This window comes from Boleophthalmus pectinirostris, unplaced genomic scaffold (assembly GCF_026225935.1).
Source record: "Boleophthalmus pectinirostris isolate CB_2022bp ecotype Guang Dong unplaced genomic scaffold, ASM2622593v1 HiC_scaffold_16, whole genome shotgun sequence".
NCBI classification, from domain to species: Eukaryota; Metazoa; Chordata; class Actinopteri; order Gobiiformes; family Gobiidae; genus Boleophthalmus; species Boleophthalmus pectinirostris.
The window spans coordinates 1,682,420-1,694,593 of NW_026571095.1; the positions used below are offsets into that span (position 1 = coordinate 1,682,420).

The following is a 12,174-nucleotide window of genomic DNA, read 5'->3' on the forward strand; positions in this document are numbered from 1 at the left end:
TAAAATGCAGTAAATGTGTGATTTGCAGAAAACAAATCTTAACCCTAAATATATCCTACACTTGTCATTTATAAATTCATCTTCCAAATCACTCTAATAGCCTTGCCTGAACCAGCGGAGAGCAGCTCTGCTTCAGGCTCAGATGAGTTTGAGCAGGGATTGGTGTTACCTGCCATTCCATCTGTGCGCTCCGTGTGGTCATGGGCAGTTTTGATCAATCCTGTAGAGTATCTTGTTTTTGGCGTACACAAAATATACGCATATATTTAGCCGTATGGCAGTTTTATAAATGAGGGCCAATATGTCTTTTTTAAGAACACTAGTTAGTGAACACTAAGCCTTGTGTTTCCACTGGCTCGCTTTGGAGTGGACTGGTACAGGCTTGTACTGCCTGACCCTGAAGGATCCTAACTCCTAGAGAGTGGGATCACAGCGGTACGGCTGTATGCACAATAAACGAACAAACGATGATGATTAAAAAAGAGCATGCAGACTCAGGTGAAAACAAGACGGCAAAAAAACTCTACAAAAAAAACAACAACAAAAAACTAAGCAGCTAACATCAGACATTTTATTTCCCATGCGTGGTGCGTCATGCATCTAACATGAGCCAAACTCAGTGCATTATATACAGAAAGGTTATAACATGGTGTAGAGAGAAATTCAATAAATGCAGAATAAAAATGGCATTAAATCAGGAGAACTTTTGTATTTATGCTAGCTTCAGCTTTAGCCTCATTTGTTAGCGCCACAAACTTAGAATTACTAAACATCTTTTTGTGGAATGCTGAAGTCAATCAATCAATTAATCTTATGATTAAAAGTATAATTCAGATATGATTTAGACTTTATTTATTAAAACATTTATAATGTTTTAATAAATGTTGTAAAGATGAGTTGAGTTTCCAGCTCGTCTGTAGGTTTGGGCACCAAACAGACACCAAGACGGCCCCAAGCAAACTGTACCAACAGAAACGAGCTTTTGTCAAGTACTCACACAGACACTCATTGGCGTTATCGGCAGTGGCTCGTCTCCATGGCCGGTCGTTGTAGAAGGGTTTGCAGAGTTCACAGTCCGCCCCCTCCGTGTTGTGCTTACAGTTACACACCAGGCTTCCTCCGCTGTTCTTGATGCACTCGCTGGCATGACCATTGCACTTACACCTGTACACATACATACAAAAGTCTGTAGCAGTAGTGTGAGGTCAGGTAAACATTTACTTTTCACAGTGTCTTTGGCTGGCTTCCCCCATACAGAGTAAAGCCAGTTATAGAGGGAGCCAGGCCCGAGTCTACAGGGCTTCACAAGGCCCACTGCAACCTCAGATCAAATGTTTGCACCCTCATTTTAAGCACCTAAAATAATGTCACTTAATGAATAATGAAAGCATATTATTTTTGCACCCCTTTAAACCTCAAATGCACTCTCAGTCAGTTTGGTGTGCACCCAGGCCTGCTGGAGGTATTGTGGTGACTGCTGTGCCACAGAAATTTGGACTTGAAAATGGCTAAATCATTGGAGATCTCTGGTGGTGGTGGGGGAAAGAACCAGTGTGTCAAGTTGTTCATCAAAATTTAAGTCGCATAACTTTTAGCCACTAAATATAGAGTGTGGTTGTATATTTGGAGACATGGGCCATTGAGCTCCATCCCTTGACTTAAACAGTTGGCCATTTTCAGACCCCAGGGTTTGGGTCTAGTCCTGCCCAGTATTGTGTTGTTGTGTGTTGTGTTGGACATATACCGTGTGCATTAATGATAAAGTAAGCCTTGTACTTGTATTTGTACTAGTAATATATGTATCATCATTATGTGTATTTATTCAGACATCAAATGTAGTTACAGTTTAAGTTCAGTTTATGCAACCAGGAGGCATCATAATAGCACGTGTTTTCCAACGTAATATATTTCTGTGTGCTATTTATACCTGGTATTTACCATAATGTTAGTTATGAGTGTGCAAGCTATATTTACATGTTTTCCACATTTATATCGCACTTTTATGTAATGTTTTGACTTCAGGGAGCATTGTACAGCGTTTTTATGCCCGCCTCCACTAAATAATATTCATGACATTATAACTTGTCATTAAATCCAACATTGCAGTAAATTTTTCTGACCAAAAGAGGACACTATTCAGCCACTACTACCTGTCTCGCTACAGTCATGCTTGCTTATTTGCCTGTATCATGATTCATTTTAATTAATTGTTTCTTTTTTTTTTTTTTTTGTACAGACATGTTTGCACAAACCGCTGCTGTTCAACTGTCATGTCTGGATTGGATCAAGTCTCCTCTGCCTTCTACCAGAGGATAGGAAAATATAGCTACAACCCCCAAGTACTTGGCACATATAAATGTTTCCCCCACTGTACTTTTAAGTAATTCAAATGAAAATCTGACTTGTAATTTCAAATTTTACCATTTTATCAATAACAGAAAGCCTTAAAAAAATCAGTTGCCTTATAAATAGCTTACTCAGATTCAGTAGTTTAAATACCTTAAAACAGTGTTTCTCAGACTTTTCACAGTACCACAAAGGAAAAGTTTTGGCTTTAAAAGTATCACCAGATGCAAAACAGGTCTGAAACAGGTCTACTCCAGATCTAATCTAGGACTAAACCAGAACCAAAAGTGGACTATATTATTTCCACCGTAGACCACAAATTATCTAAAGGAGAACAAAAACATAGATCAAATTAACTCTTAAATTTGGCAAACCCACAAACTGAAGAGCTGTTCACCAGTGGTACACACTAATTTGAGAAACACTGGCTTAAAAATAACATGGAGTAACTGATTATTTTTAAGAAGATGGATGAGGTCAGTCTTTGCTTAAGCATAATACTTCAAAATGTAGCGGTTAACATGAAAACTACCACAACACAAGTTGGAACAGAGCATTTTGACTGGGAAAGGATTACTCAAACTCAATGTGTGGATGGAACAAAACACAACCCCAGGTATGTTTTTGTTTCAAGCTCATAAGAGTAAATTTTGTGAAATATAGGACTTTTAATAAAAATAAAATCACAAAATAATATCACCAATAGAACTTTTCGTGAAAGGATCTGATTTTCAGCAGCTTATTGCCCAGGCGTACATCAAATTAAATGCAAGTCCTAGTTCTAGAAATGAAACGATGCTAAATTAAGGGGTACTGAAATGCAGCCTTGTTGTTAGTTCCGATGTCGTTCTTTGTGCTGAGAAAACAGATGCTTCTGGCCTGAGGGAGCAGGAGCGGCCCCTCTGGGTGAGCGGCCCCTCTGGGACACGATGGAGCATGTTTACTGCTTATTGTCTCCGGTGTCTTTGGCAGAGCTGGTTGGAAACTGGTCGTTAGACAAAGGCTTCTTACAGCGATGGATTTATGACTCTTTACTCAGAGCTCAATGTTAGGGATTTATACAAATTCTTCAAAAGCGTGGCACTTGTTTTTTTAAGAAGTTGTTGTTAAAAACAACACACACATTTTTGGAAGGAAGGAATAAAAGTGTTTGATAATCATAATTTCTTAAGTTGGCTGCACTGAACACAGCCATTCCACATATTTGTTATAGGTATAGATATAGATTAGTTATATAGTTATATATATAGTTATAGTTATAATGCCTAACAGAGACACTACTGATGTGGTCATTTGTTGCAGACAGCTTTCATCAACCTTTGTTTGAAAACTGAACTGTAATTATTGGGGTAGGCCAGTGTGCCAACCTCTAAACATTGCGAGAGCAGGTTCTTTAAGTTGAGTTCACTACAGACCACTAGCTAGTGCACACATTATTTGTAGAGTCTAACTCCTTGAGCAATCAGGCTGAAGACAGGACAGAGCAAAAACAACTATGTATAGAAGATTTTGAGATAAGTTTCCAAAAGGTGAGGGTCTTTCTACAGTCACAACCCCCCCAGAGAACGACTTCTGGGCCTGTCAACTTTTATTTCAGGTAGGGCACTAGAAAACAAAACAAAAACTTTACCTTATTAAACATTCAACTTCAACTAAGTCCAACTCAGAGTCAGAGAGTGTGCTCACAGGAAACCCTGGCAATGTTTTTGTATGTGATTATATTGCCTTATTTTAGTAAAGATGGAAAAAAAACTCACTTTTGAGTTCTTTGACTGTATTCTCACAAGGAAGCTGCAGGGGAAGCTCCAACGCTAGAGTTACTTAGTACTGCTTTAAAAACAGTCACAAAAACCTAGAGCAGTGTTAATTCTTGGTATAGGAAAGAATGGTGTAGCCTTAGATTTGGCTATATTTTGGTTTCCAGACATGACCCGAATTTAAACCTGGGTAAAATGTGAGGCGGATTTCCATTACATGCTGACATTCTTGGGATTCCTGTCCGGCAAAGCGGGATTACACCAGGGAGGAGGAACTCCGACTGAGCCAGTTCACATAGCACCTGTCAGGGTTCGCTTTGATCCCTGTCAGCAGGGTCGCAAACATCCAGCTAAAAGAGGAAGCAATCCACAAAGGGGAAAAAAAATATAATAATAAAAAAAGTTTTTGCAGTTGCATTTAACATGCTTTGAGAGTTGTAGGGGGTTCGACATATATATATGTATATATATGGACAGAATTTGTAAGTGCAGTCAGGGGCCGGAGGGGGTCGGGTTTGAGGACCAGAGGATCTCATCTCTGCTGTCCGCAGATGATGTTGTCCTGTTGGCTTCATCAAGCCAGGACCTGCCACATGCACTAGGGCGGTTTACAGCCGAGTGTGAAGTGGCTGAGATGAAGATCAACTCTTCCAAATGCAAGGACATGGTTTTCGACTGGAAATAGGTGGAGAGTCCCTGCCTCAAGTGGAGGAGTTCAATTATCTCGGGGTCTTCTTCACAAGTGAGGAGAGGATGGAGCATGAGATTGACAGGCGGATCGGTGCAGCGTTGGCAGTGATGTGGTCGCTGTATCGGACAGTTTAATTAATAAATAAATTAATTAATGCATTTATATAGTGCCTTTCAAAACACCCAAAGCGCTTTACAGTTCATTGTTCATTCACTCCTCACTCAGTGGTGGCAAGCTATTGTGGGGCAGACTGACTGAAGCAAGGCTGCCAATCCGTGCCTCTTGATTTAGTAAATCTACGTTCCTCCCCTCATCTTTGGCAATGAGCTTTGGGTAATGACCTGAAGGACAAGGTCACGGATACAAGCGGTTGAAATGAGTTTCCAGTGTTACTGATCTGTTGGGGCCGATGTCACATGGAGTGATGTGGCTGTACCTTGCAAGGACCCAGCCTTAAATCTAATATTTGATTTAATTCAAACAAAACCAAAGTAATATATACATCAGCCTGACTCTTACCTTCCCCCCACAGCGAAGTCTGAAATAGCATAGTAGTAAGACTTGAGGACCTTGGGGTCATTGAAGACTTCATCTCCAAAGGTGTTGAGTCGGTTCAGCGTCACTTTGATGTCTGTGGCGGTCACCCAGTCCTTTCAAAGACACAAAAATTTTTATTAGAACATAGTTCACTGAGATTTTGATTAACTTAATTGAACCACAACAGGAGAATTTCTTATACATACAATAGTTCTCAAATATAGCCACAAGTGTAAAGGGGTGCGGTTACAATATAATTTATTGTTTCTAATGCCATTATGCATCTGGCTACCAAATTTGGTTTATGCCAAACTTTGTGTAAGGATGTCCCATTGGCAAGGACAGATTTTTGCCGCCATGGCAACACAATGTAAATGAGGTGTGGGCATCATTGGGTTTTTAAATTGAGACCATGTCATAAATTTGTGTACTAAATTGTTTACATCTACAACAAATAAAATGTTATTGTTCCATACAAATTGTCTAGGGGTGCTATTGCACCCATTTTTGTAATTTCTTATAGCAATCTGTTCAGGGTCAGGGGGTGCACCCACGATTAAAATTTGAGTGAAATCGGCCAAAGTTTGTGTGATTTTTACCATTGGAGAGTTTATGTCATTGCTATAGCAACACTATAAAAATATGGCATGGGTGTCATTGACTTTTTTTTCGAGATTCCAAAACTGAAATTTGTGCAAAATTTCTAATTTTTTTGAAAAACTTTATATTTTTTCTCCCATATTACATTTTATTTCAATCTGTAGGGGGCGCAGATGCACTAAATTCATTTTTTTCACATTAGTAGCTTTAGGGCAGAAAGTTTAATAACTAATTTTATATGGGCAAATGGGAGCAATTTGTAAAAATTCTAAAATTCTGGACAACTTTGTTGCTTCACTGCTCAGAGACTGCAAGACGTGTGTTAAAAACTTTGATAACTTTTGATGTTTCACTCCTTGAGATAACGTGTAGTAAATTTGAGCCCATTCGGGCAAACGAGTACATAAAAGTAAGAAATATGCTGAGTCATGCTGAGCAAATTTTAATTAGTTAGAGAATCACGACTTAACAGTTGGCAAAATGTCAGGACTTTTCGCCATACTATACATAACACAACTATTGATAACAGTTGACTAATACTGATGTGCATTCTTTAAGCATATTTTGGAAAAAGCCAAAAGGCTCTAATCTTGCACAGCAAGATGGATTCTCGCAATATTTGTGAGTTCACAATCTAACGAGAATCATCATCATCTTGAGGTGCTCCCTCTTTGAGGTTTAAATCCGACCCGAGCTGGGCTTCTATGCGCAGGGGGAGGTGTTTCAGCTAAATTAGTTTAACGACATCTTCCCTCTCCAGCATGACACTTGTTTTGGTTTTACCTGGCACAAAGTTTGATAGGTTTGCCATGACTGGCTAAAAAACTATGTTGGGTGGGCACTTCGGGGTGGTTCGCTAAATCATCTCGATGCATTTTGCTGCAAGTCCCTCCTTTTTCTAAACCCTTGGATAATGTGTAAAACTCAGTTCAGTGTGATACACAGATCAGTCTAGCGTTAGCCAGGTTAAAGAGGCCCCAAATGATTAATTCTTTTCATTTCCTTCTAATTTTAGTTGCAAGTTTTTGCATTTTGATGAAGTATATAATTTTACTTCTGGGGTGGACATGGAATAGGTACTGTAGGTAATTCCATACCAATCAACCAGATTTTTAAAAGGACCAAAATGTTCCTCTTAACTGTTTTTAATCCACAAACTGACTCTTCAGTGATGTAAAACCATGATAAATACTGACCACAGATACTATCCAACCAAACCAAGCCGAAATTCAAAACAAAACATGAAAAGCTGTTATATGCACTTTAAAGCATTATGATTATGTTCTTTGGGGTCATTGAACCATCTCATAACATTGTTCCTTCAGTAAAAATGCACAGCGAGATGTGTTTAGCTCTATTCACAATAGTTTGAGTAATCTGCTTCTTGTGAGCACTCACAAAAAAATCAGTTTTACTTTTCCCACGTTTGTGACAGCACAGGTAAAAACCCGGAGGTCTCGTGTGAAATTCCAAGTCCATAAATAATTGACAGACTCATTCATCCATAAAATCACGTTAATTACAACTGCATTCTATAAACATGACCTAACTCTATGCCCAGATACAAGGCACGCAAGTTCAAACCAAAATATAGCTTTTAGTGATAACAACTGTAATTGATTTATTCTTTATAACAAAAACATTGGATATGATGATGTTCTTGTTGTTTATGATTTCATTTCTCAAGACCATTACCTAAATCCACTGAGAAAGCAGAAAGAGCCTCTGTGGTGGATACCAATGCCATATTTTCATTAAGTTATATTATTTACATTATTAATTACAATACACAATCCAAAAACATTATGGCAATGAGACGTTTTCATCATCGACAAATGACGGTACAAACATAGCCCATGTCCAGACAAGTAAAAAATTATAGTATGACATTAGAGGAAGAAGGCCATGGTGGGTAGAATAAAATTTTTGCTAAATATTTCCTCTCATACTCACATTTTTATACCATGGATTTTCATTCAAAAGGCTTACAAACATTCAAATTAATTAGACCCATGTACAATTACAGACTACTCTTTAGATTTTTGTTAAGTTATAAAATGTGGGTGTGGCCGACCTGCAAAGAAAAAATTCATTTTTAGAATTATTAAACTTTATGTAACTCTGAAATACATGTGTCCTATTGCCCAGAATGAATATACATTTTCTGCATAATGATGACCTGAATGATATACAATTTACATAGCTGAGATATTAAATTGCTCTATAGCGCCCTCTTGAACGTTTGAATGGGATAAAAAATGTGTTTTAGGTGTAATATCTCCCTCTTGTGTTCAGTTTTGAGACAGTCCTCCTGTATTTAAACACCCCTGTACTTTTGTCTGCTTGGATTAGTTTTGTTCTGTTCGGTTTTGGTTAAGTTAACCCCAATTGAACTGATTTTTTGTTATATAATTTTGAGCTTTTGTTAAATGAAATTCTTTACTTTATTACACAAGAGCCTCTCATTTGGGTTGCCAGTTCCAATTCTGAAATCCAGGTGGTTTAAAACTAAAAGCACACTTTCTGATCTGAATCCTCACCGCTCAGTACTGTAGCCAATCATTAATGAGCCTCTGCAGCAGCACAATGACACAAATGTATAAATGTGTCCTCCATCTGCAGCTTAAAGATGCACACCACAACATTTCTGGTGGAGGGTCTGCTCTCCATGGAGATGTGATTGCTTTCCCTGGAATGTTCCATGGTATGACATTAAACACACCTACATTTATTCATCACAGGGGTTTCTATTGCTCAAAACTATAATTCCTTCTGTGAGAATTGTAATGTAGTGTGGTGCTGTAACCTGCTCGTCTCCGTCATGAGGTAGGTTTCATCTATACTGTGGAACATTCTAAACAAAGCAATAAAATTTCCATGGAGACAAGCAGATGATGGACCTTCCACTAGAATTGTTACTCAGGGGTTCTGCTGACATCATCCTACCAAATGGCAGCCTAGAGTGACAGCTCTCCTGCATTTTTGTTTTATTTCACCCTGTAAAAGTATCAACATGTAATATATTTTTGAACACCATTAAGGTTAAAAATGGGCTGAACATGGGGAAAGATACACTGCAGCTGCAACATCATCTCAGGATCCTAGTAATGAAACTAGCACTAATGCTAATGCTGATTCAAGTTTAAGGAGCGTAAGGAATTCTAAAACTTCTAATCCGACCTGACCAGTGTAAAACAAAAATAGAAGCAGAGACTCAAATCGACCATGTTGAGGACTGGGTCCAAAACACAGAGCAAATGCTGGCTAAGATGATAAAAGTTGAGAGCGAGGAATAAAGCAAACTGATCAAGAGGCTCGGCAGGACATTTTAAGATTGTATAATGTCTAGAAAGGAGATTTGCCCACATCACAGCCAAAGAGGAAGTTTTACGCAAAGCTGAAAAAAGCTGAATTTTAGGTGTTGGACACCCCGTGTCAATCAATCAGGGAATACTCACTCTCCAGCGATGTAGCGAAGTCATTATCCAGAAGAAGAAACCAAAAGACGCGGGTGCCACAAACACCGTAACATGATAATCTAAGCTGTATCAGTAGCGGAAGTATATTTTTTATGTTTAAACTTTTTATAAGAAGCTCTCCACTCTTATAATAGTTTATTATTTTATAACTATTGGAAAAGACAAAATTCAAACTTAAGATGACAAAAATACATGTGAGTGATCACGCACCCTTATGTCAGTCAATTTCAATTAGCGCTACTTGGAAACTAAGTTCATATATGCTGAAAGATAACAGTTTTAAAGAAGAAATAAAGAAGTTTCTCTACATAAATGATAATGGAGAAGTCTCACCTCAAATACTCTGGGACACAATAAAAGCTGTTACATCAAAATGAATGTCCTACCAAAACTACTGGATTTGTTTCAGACTCCACCTATACATACTGATCACAACTATTTAATGAATGGGACAAAATGAGGTCACTATAAACTCTATTTGAGGAGAGAAGAGATCTAGAGTCAGTTTCAAAACTTTGCAATTGGCTAAAAATAAAGAAAGATTGGGTCTGCATTTCTAAGGACTTATTAGCAGTCAGCACAGATGAAGACCGTAATAAACTAGTGTGAAAAAATGTAGTGAGAGAATACAAACTGATAAAGACATCACAGTTTTGAAGTGGTATGTATATGATGCTGATTAGATAATGAGAGGGGCCAGCCTTTGACACACGCATCTGTTCTGGATGGTTCCTCAACGCCTCCTTGGAGAAGTGTTCCGGGTACGTCCCACTGGGAGGAGGCCCGAGGAAAGACCCAGAACACTGGAGGGACTATGTCTCTCAGCTGGCCTGGGAAAGCCTTGGTGTCCCCCCGGAGGAGCTAGAGGAAGTGTCTGAGGTGAAGGAAGTCTAGAAGTCCCTGCTTAGATTGCTGTCCCCATGACCCACCCCTGGGTAAGCGGAAGAAAGTGGATGGGCAGATTAGAATATAATTTGAAAAAGCAAGATTTTTACCATTATCTGCTTATACAAAATTACATATACACAAAGATTTGTAGAGTGTCTAAGGAGAATATGGACCAGGTAAAAGTGCTTAAAAATGCATATAATAATGATACCAAGAAGAAACTTATTTCATTTGTGTATACATTTACATGTCCCACTCAACTGGGAAGGTTAAGGGGGTATGGGAAAAAGAAGGAGGAATAAATATATCAGAAGAATGGACAGCGTTTGTAAATAACAAATAAGGATGGTTTGTGTGCTGTTGGGAAAAGTAGACTGAATACAAATCTGAAAAGACTTATTCTTTTGAGAATGTAAGAAAATAGACTGACAATGTACAAATGGTGGTTACTCCCTTTTGTTCCATTTATGTTTTGTATTCTATGTTGAAATGATGTGACTGTATATTAAGAAGGGGAAACACTATTGAGAAGTATGTACTATATCTGTACATGTTAAAAGTACTCACTGTAAACTGTTACATACTAGCTACATACAGCTACATACTAGCTCTGGAGGTATAATGTGTATGGCATTGGACTCACACACTGAATACTGTGGATAAAATTCTGCTCAAAACACGTTCTTGACTTGACCAAGATGCCATATTCTTGTCTCTGGTTCTTTGAAATTGTCCCTATGAACAGTCAGTGGCTTCAACTATTGTACACCGTCTATTCTATTACATTTGCTTCAGCTAAATGTTTGGTGAAAAGTCACTTTGTTATGAGAAATCCAGTAGTATAACTGTAGGAGTAGGGCTCCAGATGGAAAAGAGTTTATTTTGAGATAGGGCAGATGCATACACACCTGCTGCTGTTACATCACCAAACAAAACTGCATATCCCATAGACAGGAAGCAAAAGGCCCATGGGAAGCGTGGGAGCATCATGATACTATGTTACAGCTTGAGACCAGTCCAAAACCACGGCAGTCAAGATTGGAAAATATTTTTTCCAAATTGTACAAACCATAAATCTTTTACTCTTAATGAAACTGCTCTCGTGTACAGGATATACAGGATATATATTCCAGAGAAAGCAATAACACTTCCATAAACACAAGTAGGTGATGGACCTTCCATCTGTATAGTATCTGTTTGTTTGAGCAGAAACTATTGTTTAGAGCAGTTATTCCCAAAATAATGTTAATGTTTTCTTGATACATCTGTACCCGTGAGCCAACGACCAGTGTACTGTGTAAGTCCCATTTATCAGACTCCACATGAAAGCCATATTACACTGTATACTGCAAATGTCAATCTACATCACATTCTAAATAAACAAGCTGTATTTTCTGTGCAAATAGTGTGTTTTCTTAACAAGTTTCCTGTATATACAGGGCCTTTTTCCAACAATCCTACAGTGCTAGAACAATGAAGCAAACAGACTAAATATATAGTATCTTTAGACTAGAGAAAAGATCTCTTTAAAATCAATCGCTTTGAAACAGATGGATTTGGACCAAAAGTGTTTCCACTGTGGCCATAATGGCCCGTTTGAGAGGTTCTCTTCCAATGCTGTGTAGAGACATAGGCCTTTAGCTAAGGAGGGGCTACACAGTCGATGGGGTGGAGAATACAAAAAAAAAAGTAAGTGGAAGTCAGCTGCCTCTTAAATTTCACACTTTATTACAATGAGCAAAGAGCTGCATTCAAAACAAAATAAGAGTCGACGGCTGGAGCATGAAGACAACTCTGCAGTGCCAGGGTGGCTAGATACATTAGATACATTAATGATTGTAAATTATAATAATTATGTATTCATTTTTTTATTATT

The 12,174-nt window shown here is 38.3% G+C and overlaps 1 protein-coding gene across 1 annotated transcript in view; it reads right to left on the minus strand.

The window, feature by feature from the left end:
- Window positions 1-12,174, minus strand: part of lamc1 (laminin, gamma 1) — a 58,255-nt gene that overhangs the window by 20,523 nt on the left and 25,558 nt on the right. Inside the window, exons 3-4 of the mRNA XM_020941228.2 lie at window positions 5,314-5,444; window positions 998-1,164 (exon numbers count right to left, since the gene is read on the minus strand). Of these exons, the coding sequence (XP_020796887.2) occupies window positions 998-1,164; window positions 5,314-5,444 (298 nt within the window). The remainder of the gene's footprint in view (window positions 1-997; window positions 1,165-5,313; window positions 5,445-12,174) is intronic.